The 14,100-nt window shown below is 49.4% G+C and overlaps 1 protein-coding gene across 1 annotated transcript in view; it reads left to right on the plus strand.

Moving 5' to 3' along the window:
- The window catches only part of ANKS1A (ankyrin repeat and sterile alpha motif domain containing 1A), a 188,818-nt gene that overhangs the window by 151,156 nt on the left and 23,562 nt on the right, over nucleotides 1–14,100 (plus strand). Inside the window, exon 12 of the mRNA XM_007467237.1 lies at nucleotides 10,610–10,676. Within this exon, the coding sequence (XP_007467299.1) occupies nucleotides 10,610–10,676 (67 nt within the window). The remainder of the gene's footprint in view (nucleotides 1–10,609; nucleotides 10,677–14,100) is intronic.

Here is a 14,100-nt window from a genome sequence, read left to right on the forward strand (position 1 = left end):
TTTCCCTCTGGTCTGTCCTTTTAAAAAAAAAAAAAAAAAAGGAATCTGGGTTTTGATTAACTTGTTTTTTGGGTAGAATTCTGTTTCTTTTGGAACCAGATGAATGTGAATCATGAGGGCAAACCCCTTCTAAGCTCTGTAAGCTAAAATGAGCAATGGAGGGGGACCGTGCAGACTCCTTCTCCTGGCCTCTGTGGTTTTACAAGGGCTGCAGGTGTTTCTTGGTGTAAGGAAGGCTTGCATCTGCTCAAGTGGGTTACAGAGTGAAAACTAAATGACTTTTAGGCTCAACCCTGTTTTCTAAAGACTTAATTTAAGAAGGCACTTTAGTACCTCCTGCTGGGGCCCGGGGATGTGGCAGGGCCTCAAATCTCCCAGGAGCAGGGACAGACAGACACTGCTGTTGGATAAGGAGCAGATCTCTCCATCTGTAACTATGGGAGCAAGAACCTTATCTTTCCTTCTAGGATGATGTCATCCAGCGAAGCCCATGTCTTTTAGGTGGTGCAGAGCTTGCTCAGACTCATGTCATAATAAATTGTCAGGTCATAATAATTCCTCATTAGAGCTCTGTTTGGGAACCAAACACTTGACTAAGACTCTTTATGTGCTGTCTCACAACTTTATAGAAACCTCGTGTTGAGGTCTTCATTTTGCCTTTGAAGAAACAGGCTTTAAGAAGACAGGTCAGGTAATTTGCCTGTAGCAATGATTGCATGAGTAAGGAATTTTTTCGCATTTTATAGAAAGGGAAATTGAAAGCGATGTTAAATGACTTATCCAAGGTTCCACAGCTAATTAAGTGGACTTTTTTTAAAGTGGATTTTGAACTCACGTTTCTTATTTCAAAGTTCTCATTCTTTCCATCAGTGTACACTGCCTTTCCAATGTCCTCAGTCCCACATATTTGAAATTCTACTCTGAGCTTTACTAGAGTAGAAGCTAGGCCCTAAATAAGCTGAATTAGAAAGATAATTAATCAGGCACTGGCCACATATTTCTACTCCTGTGATCACGTTATTGAAGTTAAAAGTTATTTAACTTTTCTGATATTTGGTTTCCTCTTCTTTAAAGTGGGAGGAACTTTTTTTTTTTTTTTAATTTATCTTTGGCTGCATTGGCTCTTCGTTGCTGTGTGCGGGCTTTCTCTAGTTGCCGCGAGCAAGGGGCTACTCTTTGTTGCGGTGCGCTGGCTTCTCATTGCGGTGGCTTCTCTTGTTGTGGAGCATGGGCTCTAGGCGTGCGAGCTTCAGTAGTTGCAGCACGTGGGTTCAGTAGTTGTGGCTCGTGGGCTCTAGAGTACATGCTCAGTAGTTGTGGCGCATGGGCTTAGTTGCTCCACAGTATGTGGGATCTTCCCTGACCAGGGCTCAAACCTGTGTCCCCTGCATTGGCACGCAGATTCTTAACCACTGCGCCGCCAGGGAAGTCCCCCCTGCCCCCCAGCTGGTTGTGAGGATGAACTGAATCGCCGGGAGAGCACTCAGGGGGTACTCAGTGCACGGCACCTGACAGAGAATTTAGCCCTGGAACCTGTCCACCCTGGAAGGCTGGAGTCTTAACAGTGTTGATCCCAAGTACTTTCCAAGGAGAAGGGTACCTTGCTGTGAGCACCTGTACTTGATTTTCAGGAAAGATGACCTCCTGAAGTAGGAAAGGGATAATTTTTTTTTTTATTTGGCTGTGTCGGGTCTTAGTTGCAGCACACGGGATCTTCGTTGTGGCATGCAGGGTCTTTCGTGGCGGCACACAGTCTTCTCTCTAGTGGGCTTCTCTCTAGTCGCGGCGTGTGGGCTCCAGGGCGTGTGGGCTCTGTAGCTGCAGCACGCGGGTTCTCTTGTTGAGGCACGCGGGCTTAGTTGCCCTGCGGCATGTGGGATTTTAGTTCCCCGACCAGGGGTTGAACCGGAGTCCCCCGCATTGGAAGATGAATTCCTAACCACTGGGCCACCAGGGAAGTCCCAAGGGATAATTGAATAAGCTCTTGGCATGGTCCACACACCTTTCCCTTGCAGTATTCTGAGGGTGGATTTGATCCCATTTTATTGATTTCAGGCTGTAGAGCAGGGGTCCCCAACCCCTGGGCCCTGGCCTGTTAGGAACCGGGCCACACAGCAGGAGGTAAGCTGTGGTGAGTGAGTGAAGCTTCATCTGCTGCTCCCCCATTGCTCTCATTACCACCTGACCCCCCCACCCACCCCTCCCCAGCCCCAGTCTGTGGAAAAATTGTCTCCCACAAAACCAGTCCCTGGTACCAAAAAGGTTGGGGACCATGCTGTAGAGGATACAAATGTATCCCACTAGCCAGATGTCCTGATGTGCTCCTTGGCATGCTAAAGCAACTCACAGAGGGATCAGTGTCCTTTGAGTCTGATTATATGAACCAGTTTCCCAGGGCCTGTGCATCCCTGGGAACACTTTGATAATTGAGTTTTCAGACTGTCAAGACTGGGGTTAGCCTGGGTTCCAGAATAGAGAAGGCCACACCACAGAGGAGTGGGGCTGAGAGCCCTTAACCCTGAAAGCTTAGTGACTCAGAATAATGGTGAAGTCAGCTTTCCCACATTCCTTTCTCTTTGTTTCCTTTGCCTATTGGGCATGTCTCTGTTTATTAGCACGTTGAGCAGAGTTCATTACAAATGATGAAGCTCAAACCAGTATTGATCTTACCATTTATTATTCTCTAAAGGATTTGATCCTAAAAGAGATTTTTGTCCCAGTATTTTATTCTGAAAAACTTCTAATGTACAGAAAACTTGAAAGAGACTTTTGAATAGTGAGCGAATGCCTATATATTCACTACCTAGAGCCTGGATTCTACATTTAGATTTTGCTGTACTTTATCTCATATCTATCCATCCCATCAAAATATAAAATCCATTTTATATTTTGATGCATTTCAAAATAACTTGCAAACATCAGTACATTTCATCGCTAAACATTTTAACATGTATATCATTACTTAGAGTTTGGTATTTGTTTATAGTTTTGGGGGTGGGGACTTATACAAATAAAATGCATAAATCTTGAGTCTACCATTCCCTGAGTTTTGATAAGTGCATACGTTTGTGTGACCCAAATTCCTGTCAAGATACAGGAATATTACTGTCACCACAGGAAGTTCCCTCGAGTCCCTTCCCAGTCAGTCTTTACCCCTCCCCACCCCCCAGCAACTACTCTTCTGACATTTTCCCAATCCCGGATATTAGTTCTGCCTATTCTAGACCTTTATATAAACTAGAGCACATACTGGAATCAGTGCAGTATGTGCTCTTTTGTGTAAGGCTTATCTGAAAGGTTTTAACTAGTGCTTTAAAATGAATTGGGGGGACTCTATCAACTTCATCTATCCAACATCTCCCTATTTCACAAGTTCAGAGATACTTAAGAGTGGCAGGCTGCAGGAAGTCTCTGGGCATCTGATGGTTACTGGTAGTGTATTTGTATCAAGCATATATAATTTTTTTAACATCTTAAGTATATATAATTTGGTACTCAAAATTCTACATTTGTGTCCCCTGATATTACAAGGCAAGTGTTCCCCTGCAGAATCTGAGGAGCCAGTGGATATAGGACCCCTTTCTTTCTCTGGCCGCACTGCTGAGGAAATCAATTCTGAGTGGGCGCTTAGGGTGTTTTCTTTGGGCTATTTTAATCCATAGCCATACTAACAGTGCAGCACACTGTAGTGAAATTCAGGCTGTGGAAGAACAGGACCAACAAGGGAAGGTTACTTGGAAATAGTTGGTGGTGAAAGCAAAATTGAAGAAGGACCAAGAGGCAGGTTCCCCAGTGTTTGAGGGAACTGCAGCCTTTCTGAGTGGCTTCCTCCACATTCCTACCCTCCTCACCCGAATAAGCCTGCTCCTGGACAGAAAGTAGATTGCGTAAATTGGACTAGAACCCAAATACATAATCCTCATTAATCTTTTAGAGTCTTGTCCCACTTATTAAAGCCAGTACTTGGCGAATAACCTAGAGTTACGTGGCAGCAATAATAAGTTAATTGGAATCTAGGTCTCCCAACTGTTTTTCTTCTTTGAGCAGTTTCTTGGGGCTTTGCGTTAAAGAGTGCTTGTATAGTAGGCTGTTCTAGAATGAGAAGGTCACTTGGCAGGTCTTGTCTACTTTCTGCCAAGTGGCAGGTCTGGGGCACGAGCATCGGTCAAGGAAAGGGCCAGCAGGTATTTGTGGGGTGTGCGATGCTTTGGGGAGCAAGGCCGGTATCAGCCACTCAAGAGGTATGGGAACGATAAAAATGAGGAGGGAGAAGGGGAGTTAGAGACTTAGACTGAGGGCTTCCCATCTCGGCCAGCGTAGCCTGGGGCAAGCACACCTCGGTCTTTCATTTGAGCCTGTGTCAGAGACAGAAGGACAGAGACTTTTGAAACAAAACAGCTCTGTGGTCTCCCAGTCTCTTAGGAAAAGGGGGATTTTGAAGGAAGGTGGCAGCATAAAGGGGATTCAAATGGGGATACAACAATAAATATGGTAAAGATCCAAGGTCCCCCCAACCCCATGAGACTGAGACTAACCTTGCTCTGTGGAAAAGAAGTGACTCATTGTTAGTGGAGCTGCCTCGGAAGGGACAGCCCTGAGCCCGCTGGCACATCTGTATTCATCCCCTGCTGTCTTCTTCCGTCCCCCCACCCCGTTCCTCTCCTATAAATGCAGTTGACAAGGTTAGAAAATCAGGACAAATAATTTACTTCAATCCATCTTTGTCTTTCCCCAGGCCTTATGCAATTCAGTCTGTGGGGAGAGGGAACAAATAACTCAGACCCTGGTCGGTGACCCTTTTTCAAATGTGGGGTATCAAAGCCCACTCTAGGCAAAGGAGTGCCTGTCGGCTGCTGAGCCGCAGAAGACAGAGATGGTGATGAATTCTTATGTGCTCGCTGGGCCTGGGAGGCAGCGTCAGCAGCGTCAGGGTGCCCTGCACAGCCAAGGGGCCACCTCCGGTGTCTTCGGTCACCTGAGGGCAGGGGCTCGGGGCCTCTGGGGAGGTCGAGGAGGCGAGGGCTCGGCCTGTGCTCCTGGGAATGGGGGGCGCTGTCCAAGCCGGGCTGTCTGGCCCCGGGGGGGAGAGGGTCTGCCCCCCTGGTCCCCGCTGGAGGGCAGGCTCGGCCCCCCCACTGAGAGCAGTGCCATCAGCTGGCTGCTGGGCGTCTAGCTGTGGGGTAGTGCTTCAGCATCCTCACCTGAAAAATGGGATGACACGTTTTCTTGGCTCTGAGGGACTGTTGAGAGAAAGGGCCAGCTGGTAGTCGTGGGGTGTGAGGTCACAGTGCCAGCAACCCAGGGAGGTTGGAAAAAGATAAAAATGAGGAGGGAAGGGGAGTTAGAGAATCCAGACTGGGGTTGCGAGTGTTGGCTGCCTTTCCCCTCTTACTGTATCAGTGAGGTGACTAGCCTGGCCTGGGCATTTAACAAATGGTAACTTGTTTGTTACTTGGCCCCTCCATGTGCCAGCTCTGTGCAAGTCACCATGTGGCCTCTTAAAGAAACAGTATGAAACGGGGATCTTAACCTTTATTGGTCCTATAGTGTCTCTGGGACACACCATAAAACAGCTAATTGGGAAGTTACAGTGCAAGCACAGTGTATTTCTGGGCCAGTAAAGTATTAAGTGTTGGGGGTAGAGAAGGAGAGGTAGACGGTGTCTCCAGCCCTGGTGGTACAGGCCCAACAGGACTGGCGTGTTTTCCATCTGGTGGCAGGGTCCTCGGGGGGCTGATAGCTCCGCAGGCAGCAAAAGGGGGTGGGGGAGAGTGTCTGACGTCAGGCACCAAATTCAGTTGCCGATCAATTCCAGAAACATCTCCCTTCAGGTTCCCATTTGCCCCAAAAGAAGGTTGGAGAAAGGCAATCTCTTTCCCTTTCTCCTCTCAGGCCTCAGCTTATGACCAGGCTGATTCCTGTTCCCCTGATGTTTTTGCAGTGAGAGCTCCTGAAAATGCCCAGTGCTTCTCACTCGTACCACCTCCTAGGAGGGAGGCTCCCCACGGGCCTCAGAGCCATGTTGCACCGAGGCTGTGGTCCTCCTTGGACCGCCTTTATCCAGCGCACTTCCTGGGGCACATAAGACCCATCAGAACCTAGGGAGGTATTTCTCCCCGCAGCAGCTGTCTTCTCCCCTCTGCCCCCGTGACTCCCAGTGTCCATGGAAAAGCCTAGTGTGATCTGAGTTGCTCCTGGCAGCCAGGTTATGGTGACCGGAGTGGAGCCTCTCTGGATATAGAATGTCACTTCCCGTTGCCAGCCTGTGGGCATCCGGGATCCTGTGTTCCTAACAAGCAGATGGGAGAGGGCCTTAGTGGCAGGATTCCTAGTGTTTGGTTTTGGTTCTGTTTTTAGCCATACAGGGAACACATTTTATACAGCCCTGGTAGGGGAAAAAAAAAAGTCTGAATGGAATAATTCTGAATACTTGCTGAAAATGGAATATTTCCAAGCATTTTTTGAATAGATGAGTCCATTATGGTGATAACTTTCAGGCTTTACTTTACTAAACACAAATATGAGCTGAGCTCTCTATAGAGTTCATGTGAGGCACAGTATTTTTTTTTTAAGATTTTTTTGATGTGGACCATTTTTTAAAGTCTTTATTGAATTTGCCACAATACTGCTTCTGTTCTGTGCTTTTCTGGTTTTTTGGCCCCGAGGCATGCAGGACCCCAGCTCGCCTACCAGGATCCAACCCGCACCCCCTGCATTGGAAGGCAAAGTCTCAACCGCTGGACCGTCAGGGAAGTCCTGAAGTGCAGTATTAAAGCATGGCCATTTCCCGTCTCTCTCCAAAAGTGTCATGGATCCCAAACAACAGAAGAAGAAGAGAATGTTGCACTGCTCCCTTCTGCTACATTCCACCTGCATCTTCCCCTGACATTCCCCTGAGATGCAGAATGTTTCTGGGAAAGCAGCCTAATCAAATTGTTTTTTAACTCAAGCCTAAATGGTTAAACTACACGAAGTGTGTAGATCAGAACAGTATCTGTCTCCTATGACCGCTCCTCTGTGTCTAGACTGAAATGACCGTATTCCCCCTTCACTGGTTCTGGGCCCCCGGGGTGTAGCAGGGGGAGGTGATGAGGTCCCGCTCCTCCCTGTGTCCACGGACTGGCTGAGAGGCTGGGTGGGGACCTGCCAGTCTCTGCCCGCGCAGGCCTGCTTCACTGCCACTTCCCTCCTAGCCCTGTGCTTTCACCAAGGCTGGACGGAGTCCTGGGTTGCAAGCTGTTGGAGAGTTCTCAGTTCCTCTATAAACTAGAATCTTCTCAGCTGGACTTGGCTACTGCAATTCACAGAAAACAAAACACACTTTCTAGTTTGGATGACATTGGTTCCGAGAGTTCCCCGGCTAGCAGTTCCCAGCTGGCCTGCAGGCTGAAGCACCCAGGGGGCTGCGGAAGCTGAGCTTTTCACCTGAGGGTGACCCCTGGGGCAAGCAGGAGGGAACGGAGCAGAGAAGCAGCAGCAGCAGAGGAGCAGCAGCGTGTCCAACTCTGCTCACTCTGACTTCCAAAGGTCCTTTGGCAAAATGTCATGGGTTGAGCAGCCAGGAGATACTGACTGGACAGGCCAGCCAGGGCTTTGGGTGTTAGGTGATTATGATGATAATGAAATATATAATGTAGGGCTTGACTTTATTTCAAAAGACACCTTGGAGTCACCTTCCATTTCAGTTTTTCCCACCCTGACACTCTGTGTGGCCTTGGGAAAACAGCTTTTCATTGTTGGCTCTAAGTAAATGTAAACGGCTCTTTGTCTCTCTGTCTGTCAGTTGCCTCTTTTACCATGAGCCAGGCCCAGGGGGAAGAATGGCAGATAAAGCATGCTTGATTCCATCTGTCCTGGTGCTTGCAGTGGTGATTCTCCCACATTTACCCACTTTGGCCTGGAGGAGGGATCCAAAGGCTGGTAGAGCCATTCCAGGGATAAGGACCCAACCCCCCCCATGTAAGAAAACGTTTCCTCACCTTAAGCACCCTACTTTTCTCCTATAAATGCAGAAAAGAAAAAGAAGGCACATCAACAGATACCTGTGGAGTGCCTGCTCTTTGCCCAGCTTTGAGGCTTCTGAAATCTGAATGTAATGACTGATGTGTCATTTAATGCCAGGTTGGGCCTTGCAGCCTGGTGGTGGGGGAGAGTTTATCTGGAAGGTAAGAGCTGTTTTCACATATCCCTAAGCCTTTCCTGTGGAAGAGGAGATGAAGTTAGAAAAAACGTTTAAATCTTCCTGTGGAAGAGGAGATGAAGTTAGAAAAAACGTTTAAACGTTTAAATGAAGTTAGAAAAAACGTTAAAAAACGTGCCCCATCTCTGGAAGGTCTTTAGCAGAATTGGACATGGCATGGGAGTTGGGATTATATGACCTGTGAGGTCCCTGCTGATAACTCAAGATTCTGTGCCTGGAAAGACTCTCAAGAGATCACTAGGATATCTTAGAGATATCCTTGCACCTGGGTTCAAAGATGTATGTGAAACAGTATTCAGTGTAGCACTGTTTAGAATGAGAAAAGATTGGAAACTCCACACGTGCCTGTCCGAAGACTGGTTAAATAAATTATCGTATAGCCTTACACAGGATGACTATACCTCATCCATTAAAAAAAAAAAAATGTTCCTTATGAACTGTGGCAAGAACTCCAAGATGCATTATTAAGTGGAAAAGCCAAGATGCAGAACAGCATATCAGTATGCGGGGTGGTGGAATACATTCATATATTTGCTTAATTGCAAATAGATTTGAGGGATACTTGAGGAACTGGTTATACTGGTTGCCTCCAGAGAGAACTATAGGCAGCTGGGAGACAGGGGTAGGAAGGAGACTTTTCTCTGAATAACTTTTTGCCTGTTTTGAGTTTTGAATCATGTGGATGTATTGTCAGAAAATAAATATAAGTAAAAATATGTTTTAAAACTTTAAAAAGAAGTTTTACTAGGTCGGAGCACTGTGGACAACAGAGGGGAAGTGGGAAGCAAGCTAACCTTTTATTGAGCATCTACTATGAGCCAGGTCTTCGGCCAGATGCCTATGTACGTGATACTTTTAATCCACACAGTCCTTTATGGGAGGCAGTATCCACCCCCGATTTTATGGATGCAGCACTGCGGCGTTGCGGGGTGGGGGAAGTACCCTCCTGGCTGGCTGGATCGTTGCCGTGTTGCGCGTGAAATGGGCAGGGCCAGAGAAAGGGATGCTCTGGGGAGGGCTGGAGGGAGGGGGGGCTTTTCTTTAAGGGGCACTGCAGACCTGCCGAGGCACTGCCTGCTTCTGATGCTGGCCTCTGGGCTGCCAGCCGATAAGTCGAGGCACACCCTCTGTTTGCTGCACGGGTCAGATGTGTTGTTTCCTTTGCTTTTGCTGAGCTCAGGGATGGAGTTCGCAGTGTGCATTAACAAGCAGTTAGGTGACTGCTAGAGGAAAAGACCTTCCTGTGCTCCCGGCTGCCAGGGGAGAGGTGGTGCTTACCCTGTGTTGTTCTGCCGGGTGTCAAATGTGCTGCCTTTGCCTGCCAGCTGGAGGCTGGCTGGAGAGCTGTTATTTTTCTGATTGTCAGACCTGAGGCTTCTTACTTTCACTTAGAGGAAAAAACATCCAAGCCCTGGTACAAAAGGTCCTCTTTTCCTTTCTTTGGAAAAAGAGTTGTATATATATCCATTCCACTCTCTCACTTCGTCCCAGCTTACCCTTCCCCCTCCCCGTGTCCTCAAGTCCATTCCCTACATCTGCGTCTTTATTCCTGTCCTGCCCCTAGGTTCTTCAGAACCATAGAAAAAGTATCCTTCGCTGTCTGGGCCTGCCCCTAGCCAGGTTTCCGGGAGCAGGGGGCTTAGATCTGGCCCAGGGTGACCAAAGCCAGATGGCTGGGACAGGTGGTCCATACAGGGGGCAATGCTGGAGACATTTGGATGCTTTGAGACCAGCTCTCTCTGCTGTGGTCCAGAGGAAGGACAAGTATCTGCACCTCTTCTCCCCTGAATGCAGAGCTGCATCCAGGACTGACGGCCTCCAGGGATCAAATGATCCTCCATTCAGCGTTATGTGCCCATTCAGGTGCTCTAGAAAATGTCTCCACACCTCAGAGCTGGCAGTCATGCAATAGCAATTATCTGTTGAATGCTTACTAATTGCCAGGCACTGCTCTAGGCGCTGGGGGTATAGCATGGAACAAAGCTGGCAAAGCCTCTGCCCTCATGGAATTTAGATTCTAGCATGAGCAGTGAAGGGTGCCAGCACTGGCCTGCTCTTGCACCCTCTGCCCAGTTTCCGCTGGGTCTGGAAGAGCTGGAGGATGGGGGGACTGACATATAAATTGCCTTGGAAGGGAGGCTCTTGGGCGTTTCCAGCAGCTGAGCTCGATTGTTACCCGCTCACTCCCTTCAGAGCTCGTCTTTAGACCCTACAGGGCTGTGGCCAGAGAAGAGCCTTTCTTGATCTGAGCTCCGTGAGCTCTGAAACCTTGCAGGTTGGTGCTGGACCTTGGAATCGTCTGGAAGAGACCCGGAGGCCTACCCCGGTGTGTGCGCTGACGGTGAGCTGGCAATGTTTGACTCGAGCCTGACAGCCTTTCCTTTTTGTTCCTCTTTTCTTCCATCTCAGATTGAGAAGATCATGAGCTCTATTGGAGAAGGGATCGACTTTTCTCAGGAACAGCAGAAGATCTCAGGTATGGTACCAAGCAGCCATTTTCCCCATGGAGCACCGCCCTCTGGGTCCCTTCTAGCTCAGGTTTTTCTCTGACGCAGAAGACAGACATTTGGGGGGGTGAGAGAAGTCAGCCTCAGACCACGTCACTCTCTTACAATTCGGAATCTCATGTGTCCACACAGCCCCTCTAGCTCTTATTTTAGGAGCCATGACTCCTTTTACATAGTGGAGGAAAAAATATACAAATTGAATTTTAGGCTGTCTATTAGGAAGCCCTTTTATAAAAAGTGAACGATTGTCATTTATTCATCATGGTTTTCATAAGTGTAGGCTTTCTCTGATTGGCTTAATGTGGAGCGCTCCTCGTGTTGGTCTCCCAGCTTCCCAGGCGGCTCTGGCACTACCTCTTCATGGGCACGTGGCATTCGCTCACCTGATCCATGGCAGCGGCAGAGCGCTGGGTTGGACTGTTTAGCCTGCATCGCCTGGAAGGGTTGGCTCTGCTGTTTCCTCCTTGTGTCTGTTTCTCCACTTTTCCACTTACTTAGGCACTCATCATTTTTACTTCAGATCACTGTTACTTGGGGTATTCTTTTCATCTCAAAGCCCTACAGGTGAGGCCTGCCTCTGTTTCCTTTGTTTGAAACAAAGGAACTAGGGAGGCCATACCTGAGCTGTTTTTCTTGGTAATAGAATTATGGTTGTGTTACTTGCTCAGGTGAGGTGACATCTTAAAGGTGCATCCCAGAGCACCTGTTGCACCCCCTCCCCCAAGCATCTGAAGACAGAACTGCCACCAGTGCATCTGGGCTGAAAGCAGCTTGGGACCCTGGCCTCTTCCCCTTATTGGGGAAGTGCCTCTCTGCCCTGAAGGGGTGGCTTCCTTGTTCACTTAGGAGGCTCCATCCAGGATTGACCTGTAAACCCTGAGTGACACCTCTAGTTCCTCCACGGGCCTCTGGCCCTGGCAGGAGGTCTGAGGAATGAGGGCAAGTGTGTACGTCAGGGAGAAAGTTGCTGCTGAGGCCATGGGGCTTATGGAGAGAGCATGGGCTCTGAAGCCGCAGCCCTGGTTCAATTCCTGATTCTAGATACCTATGTGTCCGGGGCGAGTCGCTTACTCCCTCCAAGCCCGCAGTTTCCCATCTGCAACATTTGGATATAGTAATTCTTTCTTATGTCTGTTAAGAATGAGTAATATATACAAACACTTGCGCTAAAGAGGCACTCGGTAAATAGTAGTTATGCTCATTTTTCTCCAGGAAATGATTACTTTCTCATATCGACAAACCCAGAGAGGAGGGGCGTCTGCCCCCGTGCCTTGTCTCCCTCCACCCTTTTTCCCACTGCGTTCCTGGAGACACCCTCCCTGGGCTCTAGCAGAGAGGGTCCGGTTGGGTTGGGTTCATCTTTGCCAGTCTTGGATTATGCTGAGGGTCTGCACAAGTGGCTCTTCTGGCTAAGAGCTTGTGGCTCTCTTTCCAGGCACTTGCCTACACGCAGTCCGGGGAGCTTTCCTTCTGTCATGGTTTTCAGGCTTTTACCAAGAGCGTGTGTTTGTTGGGAGTAGATGTTCAGGACCGAGACAAACACTGTTGCCATGTGCTTTAGGGGCAGCAGGTATGGGTCGGGTGTAGTCAGCTCAGTTGAGGCCGCTTTCTGCTTCCCTGTACCCCTCTGCATCTGAGGAGCCTACATCAGTTGCATGTGCTTGAGAGATTGGGGCAGAATCAGGCCATTACCTCCTGGCTTTGATAAAACAGGAGACGTGGCAGCCCTTCTGGAAAACACTCTTCTGGAAGAGCCCTTCTCCTTGGAGCTGGTGACACTGAGCCCTTTCCTTGCCCTGTGGGCCCCACTTTCCAATCCTCGCCCCCCATGAACTCATGTGAATGGCAAGAGTTGGTCCAGCTATCCCCCTAGGTTTCTGGATCCCAACACACAGTTTTGTTTTAGCAGCATTGAGTTGAGCCATCCTCCATACCCCAGCTTAGGAAAGTCGAGGGCAGGCACAGGAAGGTGGCCATGAGCGGAGGGTGCGTCCACCCGTGCTGCAGAGCCCCAGCTCGCAGTATCTGCACGGCGGCCGGGCTGTGAAGCATGGAGAGCGTGGGCTCAGGCCTGCCTGTGACTTCTGTCTTCTGTCTGATGGGTCAGGAGGGGGCTCTCCCCAGGACCTCGGGGAACACCAGCCTTCAGCTCAGACCAGAGCAGATTTCTTGTTTACTCTGAATGATCATTGTCAGAGTTCATGTTTTCCTTGGGCTTCTGGATCTAGGAGAAGAGACCTGGGCTGTGGGGGTTGCCATCCTGGGAGGAGGAGCAGGCGTGCCAGCCAGCAGCCCTTAACTAAGCATGGGATTGCCTGGTGTGACTGGTTTTGCAGAGGGTTGTGTCCTGAAGTGCCCCAATATGGCACTTGAATCTCACTCCTCTTCTGGCCTGTGGGCCTCCGAGTGGCCAGCTCTGGAGCTGGTTACCTGTATCCTTGACAAGCATGTTTTACAACTCATCCCACTGTCAGGAGTCCAGGGAGGGCGAGCCTTCCCCCTGGCCTGGGCCACTCTGGCTGCTGTCATCAAAGACCTGTTCTGTCTAGCCAGCAGAAGAGAACGCTTGATTTTCTCTTGCTGAAGCCAGCCGTTCAGCTGTTGAGTAGCTGTTAAATGCAGGCTCCTCTAGGGGCCTGATCTCCCAGCACACAGAGCCCCTTCTTCACCAGGGCCACCAACAGCCTGTTGGGATACAGGTGCCTCCCAGCACGTTTACAGGGTGACACGTGGTCCCTGGGTTTGTGTCTCTGTACATGTTACCGTTTTTGTCTCCTCAGCTGTACCGGGGGTTTGGTCCTGGTTTCCCCTTGTCCTTGGTGCCTCTCCTCCCATGTCCTCCTCCGCCAGATAGTGAATGGCCTGCTCTGGGCCTGGCACTTCTCTGCTGGGCTCTGATGGCCTGGAGAGAAGTCTCTTCCCAAGTTGTTTGGTGCGCTCACCTGAGGACTATCAGTTGTAATGTCCTTATTTTGTCATCTGTTTTTGTGATACTGAGCGGCTTATCTGCCTGGCAGAGAGGCACAATCATTCCTGAAGTGGGGGCAGGGGGTCACTTAACCCGTGGGCTGTGCCCTCAGGACAGTGTCCCTCCTCTGTCCCCTCTTTGGCTGTCCTAGAAACTATCGGCCAAAACTACAGAACTGTTCCTTCTCTATTCTCCCTGATAAGCTGTTTCCAGCCCCTGGAGCTGGAGGTAAAGTTTGGCCATCTCTGCCTTTTGTATGCGTGTGTATCAGGCAACAGCAGATACTGGAAAATCTGTCCTTTTGCTCCGATGCTGGTGCTGCTGTCTCCTTCTCCCTCGGTGGCAGAAGCAGCAGCTTCTGCTGCGATGTCCGATCCCTGATGTATTTTCCTGAGTGTGGAAGGGAGGAGGGGGGGGAGGGGAGG

Source organism: Lipotes vexillifer, unplaced genomic scaffold (genome assembly GCF_000442215.2).
Source record: "Lipotes vexillifer unplaced genomic scaffold, Lipotes_vexillifer_v1.1 scaffold528, whole genome shotgun sequence".
Taxonomy (NCBI): Eukaryota; Metazoa; Chordata; class Mammalia; order Artiodactyla; family Lipotidae; genus Lipotes; species Lipotes vexillifer.